Below are 17,973 nucleotides of genomic sequence, written 5' to 3' on the forward strand. Positions count from 1 at the left end.
CTGCCACTTCCTTTTTCTGATCCCTTATCTTGCAAGAACAAATTAGTTAGGCTCTGTGTACACTATACAAATAACAATTCCTAAACAAATGTGTGTTTAGAACTGGTAAAAACAAAAGTCAATTTTCTGCAGGAAATTTTGAATTTTAATTGACAAAAACAAAATTTAATTTTTCTGCTTTCTAAAGCTGTTCAGTAAAAATGTTCTATTTTTTGAAAGCCCAAAACTTAAAAATGTAACTGAAAAATTCCAGTTTTTAGTTTGCTTGTTTGTTAAAAAAAATGTAAAATTTTGATCCATTTTGGTTAAAAAGACATTTTTTGATGAAAAGCATGTTGAGAATATTTTGACTAGCTGTAGTTGTGATACTGTTTGTTCTGGCTAGCAGCAATAATCTACAGCCAAAAAAAAAAAGTTAGCAGAAAAGGGAAAAAAGGGAACACATACTGTGGCCCAGATAAAAATACATTTTCTCTAGTTCCTCTCTGCAGAGACTCCGTCTCCTATCCATCAGCATCACTTTCATGAAGTGTAAAAGTTTCTATGAGTGTTCCTTCTGTGAGGTCTTTTGTGGGTCCTTGTCCTTTTTCCAAGTTAAAACTGCTGATCTGAACTCAAACAGAGATCCAGGTTCTCAGCACATTCTGTATGTCTTTCCAACAATTTATTAAAATTGACAGGGGCTATGAAACATTGTATCCCACCGGGCTTCAAAAAACAGGCCTTTTTATAAAACCGTTACAGAAGCAATGACAAAGGTGTTGGTCAAGAGCTGCAATCCAGCTGGTTGAAGAGGCTTTTATCCTATGTGATTATGTTTAAATGAGCACATTTGGAGGATGGAACCTTGCCTCCAACCAGCTTATACCACATTCAGACATCTCTTACTAAAAGGTTCTTGGTTTGCCACTGCAAAATGGGAGTACCAGTGACGAATCAGTCCCACAAAATTGAAATCTAAATGTATTTTTAAGAAATTACTCCTCATTTCCCTCTCCATCCCATGGAAACAGTTCAGCATTACTTTTGTGATCATCACAGGTATCTGTTGATATGGCACTTCTCATTCTCTGCCCCTTCTCCTGAATCGGAGCAACCAGATCAGGGCTTTCAAGAACATAAGTTACTGCTGCTTGTCCCAACCTGCTCAAATTATCATCATTAGCAGAATCTTGATTAGGATTACAAAAGGGACGTGCGTATCACCAACCTTGCTTAGCAACAGTTTCCTTTTTAAAAACCCACTACAGCGGCTGCTGCTGACTGGGAAGGGTGTTGATGGTATGCTCTCTGAAGTCAGGCTCAGCCTAATGCTGCCCAGGGAAAAGGGATTTTTGGAGGCTTTTCAAATGCAAAAGTTTAAAATAGACAACTTTTGTGTATTTATATCTACAATTTTACAGATATACCTAAAAGAGCACTTTTGTTATTTACTACTATTACTCCTCTTATGTGTTTTAAAATATTATTAGATTTTCTTGGACAGATTATAAAACTTATGTAAATTTATGGAACATTAAAGTTAGAAGAAAATTCAAAATCTAGTAAAGGAACAACATATGCACCTCCTCCATAAATGCACATCCAGTGTATGTAGAGACATTTGACTGCATTTAGCCAATGCGCATCTCATCATATTACTGCTCATTTACACTAAGTTGCTATGCGGCTTGGTATGCATAAAAGACAACCAGAATCCAAGCAACTAATCGAAAGGTGTCCAGGGATTAGTATAAATTATTTTGCAGTGTTATTCTCAACAAACTGTACAAATAGGCTAATGGAGTTCTGATCTGTGTGGTTACATCAGACAACCAACCAGGTAATGTCCTTTTTCTTGGACAGATTTCATTGCATAGCGTACATTAAGCCTTTAGAAGTTGACTGCTTGCTTGGGGTATTTTTAATAAGAGCAGTTAAAAGTTATAGAACCTATTGAGCCTGTACAGGGAAAGCGATTCAGCTGTTATTGAATGTTCACAGGAATTAGGGAGGGAGACAGCAGTTTGCAACTGGGACAAGGAGAGGGAAGAGGGAGGAGCCAGGTTGAGAAGAACAGAAGAGTAATAGAGACGAAGGCTGGGTCTCTTGAAAAGAAGGACAGAAGGGACTGGGAATTGACACATTTGCTTGCTCAGCACTTCAGTATTCTAAGGGTTAAATCAATCTGCATAAAGAAAGAGAATAATCTCCTGGCCACTTCATCTTGAGTAGGGAACTGCACTACTGAGTCTACTGGGGAAAGGTGTGCACTGGGGGAGTACGTGTTTTCAAAGGTTTCAGAAAATATCTTCCATTGTAAAGGTTCCTTTAGTTAACCCTAGACTAATGGTTTCCAAATTGTATTGATTCACATTCCTACCTTAAGAACATAAGAATGGCTATACTGGGTCAGACCAAAGGTCCATCTAGCTCAGTATCCTATCTTCCAACAGTAGCCAGTACCAAATGCTTCAGAGGGAATGAACAGAACAGAGCAATTATTGAGTGATCCATTCTCTGTCATCCACTTCCAGCTTCTGGCAGTTAATAGGCTTAGGGACACCCACAGCATGTGGTTGTGTCCAACCTTCCTGGCTAATAGCCACTGATGGACCTATCATCCATGAATTTATCTATTCTTTTTATAACCCAGTTACATTTTTGGCCTTCACAACATCCCACGCAACAAGTTCCACAGATTAACACTTTCTCCATAACATTCATGATTTTATAGACCTCCATCACATTACTCAGCTCTTTTCTAACATGAACAGTCCCAATCTTTTTAATTTCTCCTCGTATGGCAGCTGTTCCATACCCCTAATCATTTTTGTTGCCCTTCTCTGTACTTTTTCAAATTTTAATTTTTTTTTAATGCTGATTCTCCTCTCAACCCCGGCTTCTGTACTTGGACTCTGTCTCTGCATCCTAGCTTCAGTCTGGGACTCTGACTGTGGCTTTTGACCCCTGGTTTTGGTACTGGAGCTCTGATTTCAGCTTTGACCCCGGCTTTGGAAATTGAACTCTGGCTCCGTTCCTGCCCTGTGGGATCAGTACGTGTACCCTGACCCCAGTCCCGAATTCAGGCTACTGCCCTTAGTCTCTGACCCTCATTCTGACCCCTGGACTCTGGCATCGACCCTGACCACCAGGCCTGACAGCCCAAGCCCTGGTAGTGACCCAGAGAGAAAGGGGACCCTAGACCCATGTTTGCAAAAATCCAAGAATGTATGCATTTGAAATTCTTACAACTATTCCAGCAGAAGAGCCACCTAATTTTCACCTCAGATTTCCAGACTTGCTCTGCTCTGCAGAAGTAACAGAGTAAAAGTTTCAGAGTAGCAGCCGTGTTAGTCTGTATTCGCAAAAAGAAAAGGAGTACTTGTGGCACCTTAGAGACTAACCAATTTATTTGAGCATAAGCTTTCGTGAGCTACAGCTCACTTCATCGGATGCATTCAGACAAGTTACCCAACCGGAGTAACTTGTCCGGCACATCCCCACATCCTGCCAGGAACTCCACGCAGCTTGGCAAATCTTAGCGCCAGCCAGGGCCCCTCACTTGTTTCAAACATGCCAGTGACAGGCTTAATTCCAGACACTGGTCACCTGACCAAGCAAGTTCTGCAATATTTATATTTTAGCTTAACATTAAGATAAGTTGTTTTGTCAAGTATAGATCACATCAATCACAGTCAGCTTCCAAAGCTACAGAAATACCCAAATACAAGCAATATTGTGTGACAAGTAGTGCATTTCCAGGCGATCCCATTATATCTTGGCAATGGGACTTTAACCACCATGGAAATACATCATCTGGAAGGTGGTATGGCTGTTATATATGCAAAACAGAAAAATGACTGAAGACCATTTACAATAGGGAATATGAAAAGGAGTACTTGTGGCACCTTAGAGACTAACCAATTTATTTGAGCATAAACTTTCGTGAGCTACAGCTCACTTCATCGGATGCATTCAATGGAAAATATGTTTCAAAGTATCCCTATGCAATTTCCATGAAGAGTGGTGCTCAAAACTGATCTGTGCAGCTGCTTCTGTCTCAATGAAGAATTCCAAATTTGAACAGAGTCACCTCCCACTAATTTAGTCCCAAACCAGGCTTCCCTTAGAGTTTCCAGAGGCTAACTAGCTAAATACAAGAAACCCTAGTTGCTTGCCATACTAAGAGTTGGTTCTTCAAGAGGATTTGCAAGATGGGCAAGGAGGCTGGATTAGCATGACCAGATGTCCTGATATTATTGGGACCATCCTGATATTAGGGGCTTTGTCTTATATATGCAATATACCTCAAAAAAAAAAAAAAAAAAGTGTTCCGATTTTTCGCACTTGCTATCTGGTCACCCTAGGGTTAATCCATATGAGTGAGTTATTCTTCTTCTCACAATGACTAATGTTAATCCTTCTTTTTAGCTGATTAACAAGCACTAGTGACCCTCCATAGCTGCTGTTTACTAGAGGTATCTGGGAGCATTCTTTTCTCAGAAAGGGGACAATTTCAAAGAAGAGCTTGTGTTTTCCAGCGCACAAGAATGCTGATTCAAGATCACAAAATGACATGGAGAAATTAAAGTGGTTTGCAGGGAAAGTTTTGGTACTAATATACAGCTAGGGCTTCTCATAGCTTTCCCATGCAGTTAATTTTCACTACCACCCACAGAATTCTGTACAGGATCAGTGAAAATAACCAAAAATCTCCCAACGTTCATTCTGCTGCTGCTTGGGAAAGTTATGAGCAGCAGTTGCCTCACATTTATATTTACAACACTCCTCACAACTGTAAAGGCTAGAGACTAATTTTAAAATTAAACAGCAGACAGGAGGAAACCAGGCATCCTCACTTACAGAATTAAAGCAAGCTTATTTTGATCCTGTATCTTCAATAATGTCTTTACGTTACTTCTTCATGTAAAGAAACATTACACAGTTGCTGCAGGGAATGGGAGGTGAGATATCTGGAAAGAGGCTGGGATTGGAAGTGTTTCCGAGAGGCCCTCTTTTAAGAGGTAGTCTACAATGCAGACATGTTTTTAAATGATTTTCAAACACCTGTAGCAGGCAAATTATTTTTTCCCTGGGCCCTTGGAAGATGGTTAAAAAAAGCCCCAAACCCCACTTTGTACACAGATCCAATTCTAATACAATAGGACTTTTCATCAACAGATGTCACAGGTCTTGACAGAAAGTTCAAGTATTATTCAACTTTCACAGATAGGGTAACTGAGGCACAATTTCAGACCAAAATTTTAAAGAGCCGTCAGTGGTTTTGGGTGCCTAAACCTGGGGGCACTTTATGCCTGATTTTCAGAGGCACTACGGCGAACGCTAGCAGCGCCCCAAAGGGGCAACTGGCGGGTGATCAACCCCTCTGAAAACCAGGGTCTGCAGGCTTAAAACCCCCCCAAAACAAACAAAAACGGGGTGCCGGTGACAGTGACACAGCCCGGGCCTCGCCCCTCACGAGGGGCCCCTTCACTTCAGCGGCCGAGCCCCTAGCCCGTGTCCCCGCCCGCCGGGCCGCGCCGCCCAGGGCGGGCGGAGGGTGCGGGGCTCCCCACCGCGGCCCGGACTGACCCGCCCCGCCCTCCGCGGTCGCTGTCCCCCCCGCCCGGGCGGCTCTTACCGGCTGCGAGCAGTTGAAGGGCGGCGCGGCGCTGAGGAGCAGCCGCAGCCCCAGGGCCCGGGACCCCAGCAGCAGCAGCAGGAGGAGGGGGGGGAGACGGGGGAGCGCCGCGGCCACCCGCCCCATGGCCCCAGCGCAGCGCAGCGGCCGCCCAGCACCACGGACCGGCTCCGGCTTCCGGAGGGGGCGGGGCCGGCACTCACCTGAGGAGGAGCAGGGGGCGGGGCCTCGGGGCGAGAGGGGGGCAGCACCTAGTAAGGGCGGGGCACCCGAGAGGGGGCGGGGCCTATTGGCGAGGGGCGGGGCCCGAATTGACGAGTGAGGCGCCCAGCGGGAGCTGTGCATGAGGAAGGGGAGGTGGCTTAGAGGAAAGCAGGGGGGCGGGGCTTGTAGAGCTCGGGCGGTGACCGGCCCCTCTGGATGCCTGGGCTGCGCTGGGGGCCGGGCGGGGCACAGCGACTAGAAGTGTCTGTGCTGGCGGGGTGGGGTGTGTGTAGGGCGGTGCCGTGCCTGTCTCTGGGGGGGGGGGGCGGTGCTGTGCCGTGCCGTGCCTGTCTCTGGGGGGGGCGGTGCTGTGCAGTGCCGTGCCTGTCTCTGGGGGGGGGACGGTGCTGTGCTGTGCCTGTCTCTGGGGGGGGGGCGGTGCATTTGCGTGCCTCTTTGTCGGTGTGAGTCTAGGCGGGGGACGCAGAGCTGAAGGGGGGCACCGCCGCGACAGCTCCAGAGAGCTGCGGTGGGTGGGGACGCGCAGTGGCTGGAGGCGATGCGGAAGGCGATGGCACGCAGGGTTGACCGCTGCGGTTTGAAGAGCGCACCACGTGCCATCCAGCGCCGGCCTTGTCCCGCCAGGGACGTCGGAGCCGGCCCCTTCCCCACCACATCCCGGGCGGGGGCGATGACTCCCTCACACCATGTGCGCGGCGACCACGCATCGCGGGGGTGCGGCGGTCGCTGCGGGGGGGATCCGTAGGAGCGCAGGAGTCGCTGCGTGCTCCTCTCTACCCTCGATGCGCCCACACAGGGGCAGCCCGAATCAGTCTTGCCGGGGTCCCAGAGTCTGAGATCTGTTCCAGACTCGGAATTTGTTTCTGGGAAGGTGTCATTTTAAAACATGTCACTGCCTCCACTGAGACAGGCTCCTCCCTGCTTTCTGCTCCTGGAACAGGCACTCTTCCTGACCCCCTCTCGCCCCCCAAAAACATGTTTGAGAAAGAAAGTGTTGGAGCCAGCATGTTTGGAAAATTACCTTGTGTTTCAGCAGCAATGTGGACTCCAATCAAAGTTTTCTGGTGTCTGAGCCTCCTGAGTATTCACTGTCCATACACCTCTAACCTGTAAACAATGAGCTAGTGACCTGGTCTTGTTCAAACAATTCATTATTGGTCTCTGGGGAAGGGCAAAATTCTGGGGGCCTTGACACTGAATCCTGTAAGATCCTAAAGGTAGGTTATGTTCAGTTGTACAGAGAAAAATACAAGGTAAACAATTTCCTTTGTGGGTTCATGGTGTATTGATGTGAGGAAAGGAAACTTGGCTAATGAGTGGCAACCATTGCTGTCACATTAAGCATAAAGATAGCCTTCAACCAAAACGCTGGATCGAACACTGCTGAACTTCGGGGATGACTAAAACCCAATTCTGACATCGGAGCCAAATTCTCCAAATAGCCCTCCTATTTATGAGCCAAATGAAAACCCCAGATTTGAACTCCTTAAACTCAATCCAGAGCTGAATTTAGGGCCTGATTCTCCACTGCCTTGCACCCTGTGTAGTCAATTATACTTGTGCAAAGTTGGGTGTAAGATGCCACCATTTGGATTGTGTAGCATTTTAAACTTTGTGCAGGTATAAGTGACCACACAAAATGAAAGGCAATGGAGAGTAAAGCCTTTTACATCTTGAACCTACCCAAGCAAAGTATACACAAGCTGACATTCTCACCAGCCAACTATTGTTTGGTCTGTATTGCCCACATATAGTCAAAATGAAACTTTTGTATTATTCAGTTTATTTATTAAAGTGAATTTATTGCTTGTGGTAAGTGCTGTCCTGACAGTGCTGGAGACTGACGTTCTCTAGCTACAAAGCATCAAAGAAAACTTTGCTACACTGAACTAATGTACATTAACTCTCACATGTGGTTGCGTGTGTGTGTTCTCTTTGTGTGCTGTCCCAGCTCTGCAGACAGTTGGCACAGCAGACCTCGAGCAAACTGCCCAGTGACCACAAGATCCGTTAAGATATGAAGGCACCCAGCTAGGTTTGTTGTTGACGAAGCACAGTGATAGCACCTGGCAGACTCTATGAGGATACTAAGACATGTATGCCTGTGAAAATGGACGCAGCTCAGTCAGTGGCGGGACTTTCCACTGCCCCCTAGGCTGGCCAAAGATACTTCCTCTGAGATACATCATTATACCCCGATATAAACAAGTTATGTACTGTCATCCTGACCTTATCCTTTAGGAGTGGTAAGTGTGTTTCTGTTATCCTTGGGGAATGTTTTTGTATCATCCTTGATATTGGGATGTGAGTGCTCTGTGCGTAGCACTTCTTAGGCATGTGTATTTCTGCAATATCAGCCCTGTTCTTGCCAGATTCTGTGAGCAGGTCTTGCCTCATACCAGGCCTCTGATACAAGGGCTTATGTCTCACGCTCTCTTCCTACTACATTATGGAAGGGCCCACCTTAGGGGTGAGAACAAATTAATCTCTATTCATTTAGTTCTCGGCCTCTCTATGGCAGTTGCAAGTAAAAGTGCCAGTTTCTGGCTGTGTTGTAGATGCAACTTTGCTGAGACCACAATTCATAGAGTCATCAGATAGTAACCACTTCCTATCACTGCTGATCCAAGCCAACCTGAATTTAGAGATGAAAGGCTTTAGATCCCATTATAACTCCCTAGGCTTGTTGTGTTTCATTTACAATGTTTGTTATTTTCCCATTTTCATGTCTTCCCTTCATGCATGTTTGAAAACCCATTGTTTGTTGGGCAGATTTTAAAAAAAACAAAAGACCAACAAGTGTCCTGTAGTCAGTGCCTTTCAGAACTCTTGGCTTTGTTGTTTCCTTTGTAAATTGCCCATTGAAACACAGACAGAAAGAGCAAGCCAGAGCACTGCCATGTTGTCAAAGGCTGGAGTGCTCAGGGGAAAGCTCCATTAACACACAGCGTTATGCAGACTTCAAATTGGCCATCCTGTGACAGGCTAGCCAGAGGTGGACTCTAGTTTTCACTTCGTACCTCGGCATTTGCTGTGAACTGTGAATTAGTTATATATTACATGCCCATTATTACTAAAAGAAGGATAGTCTTGTGGCTAAATCATGGGGCTGAAAAGTCATAGAGCTGGCTTCTGTTCTTGGATTTGTCACTGACTTCAGGTGTATCCTGGGGAAGTCACAATCTCTGGGCCCATTTCCCCATCAGTAAACTGGGGATATAACAACCTTCTTGAGGTGGTGTGAATTTTAATTAATAAACATTGGATTCAAGTGGTTTGAGGTCCTCAAGTGGAAGGTGTTATGAAAGTGCATAGTATTATATCTCCGTATGGTAGGGAGTAACTTTCAGTGCTTTTGGTTCACAAGGGCTTGTGCAAACCTTTTAGCTGATGTACATAGAGTTCCTCCTTCCACCACCACAGGTTTCACTTTGAGTTTCAGGTCTGAACACATCCTCAACCTGAAATTCAAATACATTCTAAACCTTGGAGTTTCATCTGATTTTGCGTTGGAACCACACACTCCACATGGTTTCAACACAAAACCATAACCTGGCTCACCTGATCCTGGAGTGGGTTGCAGATAAGTGAACTTTTCAACAAACCTGAGCTGAATGTTCGGGTTGTAATGGAATTTGAGACCAAGCCAGTTTCTCATGGTTTTGTGGTGAATGTTTCTAACTGAAGGCCAAATTTAGTCCTGGGATAAGAAAATGCCACTCCCTTGATTTCAATGACATTAGGTCAGCTTATGCCGATGGTGAGTTTGGCTTGTGTCTGTTCCTCCTCATAGCCTCATGCTGCAATGAAAGGCTTCCGGTGATTATGGTCTGCACTGGAAGACACTCCCTCCCCCCCCCAATTGCAACATTTCATTACCAAGCTCAGAGGCTATTTATAAACAGTTTAAGAAGAATCACTGATTTTTTTTAAGAAGAATTTTCTGAATCACTTTGCAATATAGTAGCTGTAATTACCTATGGTTTATTATACTGTGTTGTGTTGTTCCACTGGAATTATAAAAGAAAATTGCAGGATAGTTATGCCACAAATTCATATAATCAGTAAGCTAAATAGGTGACTGAATTACTTATTAATGCCCTGTTAGTTTCATGCTTAAGATATTAATTTAATTGTAATTATGCTGAAATTATACAGTTTGACATATATGTAGTACAAAATCCTATAGCCAGAAGGTTAACTGCATTGGTTACATTTTATAGTCAGACATTACAAAGTAACTACAATGTAATAAGGGTAATTCTACTATAGAATGTAACTGAATTTTCTAGGGTGATATTTATCATGATAGTTTGTCAGTACCAGGGACCCAGTTCTGCAAACTCTTAAATCACATGAGTAATCCCATTAACTTCAGTGTGACTATTCAAGTGAATAAGGGTTTGCAGGCAGTTGGCTTGTTTTTAGACACTGAGAGAAGGGAATGGATGTGTAAAAAGTTATGATAAAATTTACAGATACTGAACCAATCTAGGCATTGTTTAGAAATTTATTAGCAATTTTTTAAAATAACATCATTCCTTAGATAAAAATGCAATCTTACAGGAATATACATTTGTCCCACACAGAGATGACCCTATCACTCACTTGTGGGCCATTCGCTCTAACTTTTCGTCATTGATTTTTAAAACGTGCGAGAGGGCAAGCCGGACTCTGGCACCGATGACAGGCGTACACTTACAGTTACAAACTGTACAGCATTATTTACAAAAGCATTTCTGTGGTTTCATGAAACCTGGGTATAAAATTGTGGGATGTGGTAAAGAACTAGTACTGGGAAGGGCTTCAGTGAAGATGGTAGGGACATCTGGGGTGGAGAGAAATGTGGGAGAGGAGACTTACATCTGGGGTGGCATACACCTAGGACAATTCATTTAACAGCACTGGGCAATTAAAATGAAGGCAAAACACTTTACATTTGTCAACATTTATAGCTGATGGTCTGAGCAGGAAATGATCAAGTGCTGAACCTGAGAGATGCTGAGCAACCAAATCTTCCACGGAAGCAAATGCATGTAATACATGTGCTTAGCACCTTGCAGGATCAGTCCCCAAATTAATCAGATGCAGGCAAGAAAATACCCACCTCTGCCTTGTAAAGTCCTGATCTTGCAGTCTTTAATCAATGAAGTCAAGGGGAATTTATCCTGAGTAAGTACTACAGGATCAGGCCCTAAACTATGTTTTCGCCTCTGGAACTGAGCTGGATTCGAGCCACTTCCAGCCAGATTTCACCCCCAAAATGGCTTTTCCCTTGTTGCCATGTGTCATCATTTGGAGGGAGACTCCCTCATTTTGAATTCATTTGTTAAGGCAGTTTTAAAAGTATCTCTCTTGAGTGATGAAGCAGTTTCTAATGTGATATTCAAAATCTCACTTTTAGTTATTTGAGATCTTCCCCCATTCAAATGGTCATAGCTGGACTGGACACCCCTGCATCTGTCAATTCCATGAGCGGTCATGGCATGAGAGGTTTTAGAGAGTACTGAAAACTAGTCTAACTGACTGAGCCAGGAGCAAACTGGCCCCGGATTCTCTCTGGGAAATAGATTACATTTTGCCTGGCTGGACAACAATTCAGGACATCCATCATATGGATGAGAAGACTAGTGGCAGGTAGGCTCTGTACTAAGTAGGGGAAGATGGTTGGGAAGGTTACTGCATAGGAAGGAGGTTGTTTGAAGGTTGGGGGAGTATCTGCTCTAGGAAGGCGGCATGTCTGTGCGTGTAGCATAGCATTTGGCCTATGACCCAGCCAGTTTGCTCCTGGACCAAGTGAAAGCAGTGGCTGGAGAATGTGATGGACTTCAATGAAAGCAGGTTGTCTGAATGAGATGGAATAAAGAAACAACAGTTTGAGAATGTGATGAGATTGTGAGCTATTGATTTTTTGCCTTCTGTGAAGTCATTCATAATGCTGAAGTATAAATGCCTACAGCAGTTTGCTTATTGAAGATGCATTTTTTGGGGCAGCCCTTTAGACAGTACTGCTCACTTCTAAAGAGGGGCTGTTCTTTACGCTCGTCTTAAGCAAAGTCTCTACAAGGTGGGGAGAATAGGGGCTTTGAACAGGACGCTGATTTTAATATCAGGAGAGACTTTCATCCCAGTGTGATACCACAGACCTCTTTATATTAAGTTAGAGACCTGTCTGGTTTTAGTGCTGCACCACGCACTTCATTGCTCTGCAGCCCTTCTCAGCGGCCCCCATGTCAGGCCCGCTGGAGCAGGGAGGCCACACGGCTCTTACTGTGAGATCCTCAGAAACAAAGCAGCAGCAGAGGGTCTCTCTTGGGACTGAACTTCTGATAAGAACCGTTTTGATCCCTGGGCTGCTTAATTAAAAATGGGAATTAATTTATCTTACGAAGCCAACTAAAATCAGATATTAAAATAAAAATGAAAAACCTAGACAGCTCTGGTTTATGCAAAATTTATAGTCGGGCTCCTTCAGGGAAGAAAATAAAGGAAGGAAAAAATAAATTTTCTGGGCCTGATTCTGATTTCACACCGGGGTGATATCAGTATTGCCTCATTAGCTTCAAATGAATTATACCTGGTTTAGACTGGCATTAGTGAGAAGTGATTTAGATCTTTTGCCTGGACTTTCTTTATATTTTCTTTATATGCACTACAATCTTGATTATCTGAACCTATCAAAACGCACAAGTATCTGAAGTAGATGCAGGTTCTCTGGTAGATGTTAATTACTTTAAAATCCCTTGATTTCCAAACTTCTTACTCAATGTCCCACATGACACTTGGACAGTCAAGGCTGTATTGTGGATATATATTATATTATTCAGTTCTGTCCAAATGTGGCTGCTTCATTCATTCTGTGGTTTGCTGATTAGTTTTTTCATCTGTATGTAAGAAGCAAGAGGCCTCCAACTGCATGTAAAAAGCATGTTAGCAACCTGACTGGCTTGTGAGTCTGTCACCTTGTGGGATTGTGTCTGTGTGCAAACATGCATACATTTCACACAGCAATCTGAAACTAGCAGTCAGAAAAGACACAGGAGCCTGGCTGAGACCCATACAACTGTTATATTGGCATCAGTCTAAAGAAAGCAATGATACATTGCTTTGAAAATTATCAAGAAATGTAAAAAAAAATGCATTTGCCCTTTGTTTGTTGTTGTTGTCGTAGTCATCGAGGGGGCAGGGTTTTGAGTCAGAAAACAAAGCAGAAATAGATGTGATTCTGTACACGGCGCTCCTTCAGCTGTCCCTTGAGACTGGGGTGCGGTCAGGCAGGGGAATCAAACAGTTGAACCCCTCACAGTAGCAGCAGCATCTACATCATCATCATTCATATGTCCAGCTGAAGAGGCAGACGATGCAGAAAAGGTCCGTGGATAAGGAAACTCCAGCTCTGGATCATCAGTCCCACTTTTTCCATCCTGTCAGCCACACAGAATAAGGAAGAAAAAAGAAATGCATCCAGTGTGACTGGCCTGGTGCTACCTGGAGTCATGACCAGGGGTGATAAGAGAGCAGTTTTGTTGTTTTTTTAAGAAATGTCTTTAGTCTGCAGTGTACTGTTAACAAGCTGCAGATCAACCACACTCAAATGATGAAGACTATTTCCTCCTTTCTTTTTCCTTACACAAAACTCCTCAATCATTCACTTCTTCAGTGTTTCCACTCACAGTGCAGTGATTGTACCTGACACTTGCTCCAAATCACAGGGAAAGGAAAGACACTCCAGGGAACTAAACCTGCTCTCTCCTCCCCACCATGGCCCAGACCCTGCTCCACTTGATGGAGGCAGTAGCTCTTTGCTCAGACCTATTGCACTCTGTATGTCAGAAAGTACCTAAATGAAATGCCATCTTCCAAAGAGAGTGAAATTAGCACAGCTGGCATCAGCAAGTTCTGATTTTAGTACCACTCTCCAATTATAAATATCTTCATCTGCATTGTCCTCTCTGTACAAGGATTTAAATCAGTAGGATGTAGAGGCCTGTTCAGTAGAGAGATGGGGGTTTCTCCAGCCCTCTGCAGGGTGTGATCACTGAGGGAATAGCAGTTTTCACAGAAGGATGTAGATGATGTAAGCTTCTTCCTCTAGCCTGAGGCCAAATTCGAAGAGGAAATGAGCACTTGCTGAGCACCCAGAGCTCCCACTGACTTCAGTAAAGACTACTACAGATTAGTAGCTTGTTTTTCAGAGGTGATGAGCACCAACAACTCCCACTAAATTTGCGTCAAAGGAACTATTCAGTAAAAAAGAATGAGTTAGGGAGACGCTACCACCTGACTCCCTCTCAGAAATAGGTGACTAGGAGTGGGGATACTTCATTTTCAATAGCACTGGACCTATGCATCACAGCACTAAAAATGGAGAACCTTCAAAAGGTTTGGAGGTTTGATTTGGATCAGATAAGTAAAATCCCGAATCCACATGCAAGTCATAGGCAAAACTCCATGAGCGTTTGTCTCCGTAAACAACCAGTAAAAATGCTCCGTACTGGGCTGATTGATGTCTATGCATAATTTTGCCTAGGTAAGTCTTGAGTAAGGATTTCAAGACTTTGACCCCCGCCTCCCCCCATGTGTAGCTAAACTGCTGCAAGCTTCTTTGGTTCAATAACTAGGCTGAAAATCTTGTGAGAAGAGGCTTTGCCTTGTAAAATATCCAGGACATATTGAAGTGCTGTTGGCCACTTTATAATACCACTGGGAATACAATACCACCAAATATATCCCTTTGTTATTTCTCCTTTAGGCCCCATTCAAAAGCAGGAAAGTACAGAGGTGCATGAAACTATAAACAATATGCATAATATACTTAACATTTTCAGATCTCAGAATAAGCTCAAGTTTTGGATGAAAGTTTGGTTCTGATTTTCCTGAGTCAGATCAGTCTTCTTTATTCAGTACTGATCTGCAACTCTGGGATCCATCTGGAAAATGGAGCAAAACTTGTGAGTTTTAGATAAAGACAGCCAAGATTCCAAATGAAGACTCCATTTCCAAGGAAAACCCAGCAAATTGCATAAGATCTACAATTCTCTTCTGGTTTGTCACTAGTAAGAGACAAGTGCCAGGCGGAGGAGGGAGAAGAGGAAGTTCAGAGTGAATAACAAGATTGGGCGGGAGACATAGTGCCATTGACTTCAGTGGAGTTATGCCAGATTTAAAGCAGTATGACTGAGGCCCAGAACCTGGCCCATAAACTCAGGTATGAAGAGAATGATGAGATTGCACACTGGAGTGCAAAATATGGGCTCATGTCACTAACCCTCAGTGTCTCCAGCTGAGAGCAGTACCAGAGCAATTCTCTTGAGTAACAACTCAGAACTCTTCACCTCACTTACTCTGGAATATCAGTTAAGGGCAGAGCTAGATTATTTTCCCTAGCTAATAACTCTGCCTCTCGCATTTGCCTGTCATGTACCCCAGGAAACTCTATTACTGATGAGAGTTAGAGATTCAGTGAAAGAAATATGAAATTACCTATTACAATTCCATCCCCCCAGAGTTGCTGGTGCCAGCTGAGTTCCTAGAAATCTTATCCGATCTGCTTGGCATATGGATTTTGCCACCCTAGTGAGAAGAAATATTGAGAAAATCTGAGCACAGGGAAGAGGATGAAGACTGGATAAAATGTCCTGGTTTCAGGAAGCAAGATACTCTATTCAGAAATTAATTGTGCATGTTTAAGGGAGTGAGGAAAAAGGAAAGTGAACACAAGATATGCAAAATCAGTAACGTTCAACCTGTCAGTGGATTGCAGACTAGTTACTTACACTAGGTACACTTTGTTCATTGTACAAATTAAAAAATGAAAAAAAATATTTAGTACCCATTTCCCCAACCACACGTAGAAAAGCACTTAAAAGTTCAAAGGTAAAGCTTGGCACACTCCAAATACGAAATGATTTACTTTACATGCAGCAAAATATACAAGAAGTGATCTTTTAAAACAAACTTAATTCAATTCATTATATTTGCTTGGCACAATTGCAATTCATTTTAAAAAAATATTTGAAAAATACTGAAACTGACCTGAATTCAAGTATTACGGTTTCTTCAACAGAAACATTATCAATGCAATAAAACATCACACGGAATATATCGAAGCATAACTCCTTCTCACTTTTGTTTGTTTTTCCCCTTAATTTTGTTGCTATACAGTTTTAATGCCAACACAACTCACAATTGTATTTTAAAATTAATATTATTGCATTGTTTTTGCATATCTTGTGGAACAGAAAATGCAAAGAGTTACTGATTCCCCTTTGAAAAGCAGAGACAGTGGTTTGTTTTTGCATTCAAATGGCCCCAGATACAGATCTCCTGAAGGTAAAACCAGGAAGTGGAGAACTGTATGCACTCATACACACACACGCTCACTCAGGGCCGCTCACATACTCACTCACAAAAATACCTAGCACTAAAAAGAATCCAAATCAATCACTCAAATGTGCAAGACTATATCAAGTGCATTGCCTACTATCTTTAAATTATAAAACAACAACAAAAAAAGGAGATTTCAATTACTATCAAATTAAATTACAAATTCTTGGTGTATATAATGGTTGATAAAACTCTTCTATCATTATAGCTTCTACCGAATTTCAATGGAGAAAAAATAGTTTAAATAATACAATGTAACCAAACCAATTTAACATTTGCAAAGGTGAAGACAAAACAAAACAAAAAGGGTAGGTGGTTACAAAACTTTGTAAACGCTCCTTTCTCCCCTCTCCCTCCAAAACAAAACAAAAATATTCAAAATAAAAATTGGAACATGCTTTCAAGAAAATATCAAACTGCAAAAATAAGGAGAGATCTACATAAGCCCATCACCACCTCACGTAGAAAAGGGCAGGTTGCCTCAGCTCTGCTTGACAGAGCTTGCTACCTGCTCTCTGACTGGTTGGCACAGCTGGCTGTCTGAGCTCTGATTGGTTGGCAGACATGGCTACCTGAGCTCTGATTGGTTGGCAGAGACCACTGCCTGGGAGTCTCTGCATTTTCTGTCAACAAGCCTTCCTGCAGTGTTGCCATTTGCCTCTCATGTCCCCTAAGGCTTCTTCTGCTTCCTCCTCCCCAACAAGGTACTAGAATCCACAGGAGAAGAAGTCCATCATTCTATTCCAAATCAAAAGGGCCTTGGCTTTATGGAGACGGTGAGGCTCATACAGAATATGTGCAAAATGATTTTTACAAGCAAAGTTGAAAGACACCCGTTTGATGCAGGGTCCTTTTGGCGAGGGCCATCCACAGGAAGCTGAGGTTCTCCTTTGCATTCAGGAAGCAGCCGTCGTTCTTTGTGCAGCGACTGAGAACAAGCAGGAGCTGGCTCTCCTCCACCACCTCTTCCTCCTCCTCATGGACACATGCTGGGGTTGTATTCGCTCCTGAAAAGCTCTCTTACACCACCCAACTCTGCGGCTCGTCCCAACAGAAATGAATGAAGAACGCTGTTCCGGTTACTCCAGGTCACGAGAACAGTGAGGCACTTCTGAAACAAACCCATTAGGAACATTGAAACAAATAAAAAACCAGCATCGCTTCAGCCCTGGCAACTACAGGCTGCTGACATAAATCCTGCTGTCCTGGAGCTCCTCCTGACTTTTTCTACAATCCGGGTTCTGCACCTCTTCCTCTTCCTCTCCTGCACTGTCCTGCCCTGGGTCCCTGCAGTTAACAAAAGGCAAGAGGTTGCCATTGGGGCTCTGCTTGCTGTTACCGTTGAGTATGTTGTCTGCTGCATTTTCCATCTCTTCTATTGTCATGTCACAGGCATCTGCTAGCTCTTGGGTTGTGACCTCAATGAACTTTGGATCTTGAGCAAACTGCATCAGTCCTTCTGAAATCAAGACCTTCAAAAGCAAGCGGGAAACCAGAGACAGAACACAAAGATAAAAATTAGCACTAGCATCATCAGTCCCATCACCCTTCCATCCACCATCCCAGCTCCTGTCTGGCCATTCCCTTTTCCCAACCAAACCTCTCTCTCCTCCTACTCATGCCACCAAGCACTGACTGGAAATGGCTACCAAAGCCCAGCACTGCTGTCTGCACTACTAATACCTATCCTCTTACAGCAGCCCTAAAGATGACTCATTTCTAGTTGCTGCTGCAGTCAT

At 43.6% G+C, this 17,973-nt stretch overlaps 2 protein-coding genes and 1 long non-coding RNA gene across 3 annotated transcripts in view; 1 reads left to right on the forward strand and 2 right to left on the reverse strand.

Annotated features, from left to right (window-relative positions):
• Window positions 1-5,684, reverse strand: part of IL17RA (interleukin 17 receptor A) — a 40,364-nt gene extending 34,680 nt beyond the window's left edge. Inside the window, exon 1 of the mRNA XM_074938768.1 lies at window positions 5,624-5,684. The gene's annotated coding sequence lies outside the window, so the exon portion shown is untranslated. The remainder of the gene's footprint in view (window positions 1-5,623) is intronic.
• LOC141977380 (uncharacterized) overlaps window positions 1-17,973 on the forward strand; it is a 48,955-nt gene that overhangs the window by 10,623 nt on the left and 20,359 nt on the right. The window lies entirely within an intron of this gene.
• CACNA1C (calcium voltage-gated channel subunit alpha1 C) overlaps window positions 10,334-17,973 on the reverse strand; it is a 714,429-nt gene continuing 706,789 nt past the window's right edge. The window contains exon 49 of the mRNA XM_074938754.1: window positions 10,334-17,706. Coding sequence (XP_074794855.1) covers window positions 17,410-17,706 — 297 coding nt within the window. The 3' untranslated portion in view covers window positions 10,334-17,409. The remainder of the gene's footprint in view (window positions 17,707-17,973) is intronic.

Source organism: Natator depressus, chromosome 1 (assembly GCF_965152275.1).
Source record: "Natator depressus isolate rNatDep1 chromosome 1, rNatDep2.hap1, whole genome shotgun sequence".
Classification (NCBI taxonomy): domain Eukaryota; kingdom Metazoa; phylum Chordata; order Testudines; family Cheloniidae; genus Natator; species Natator depressus.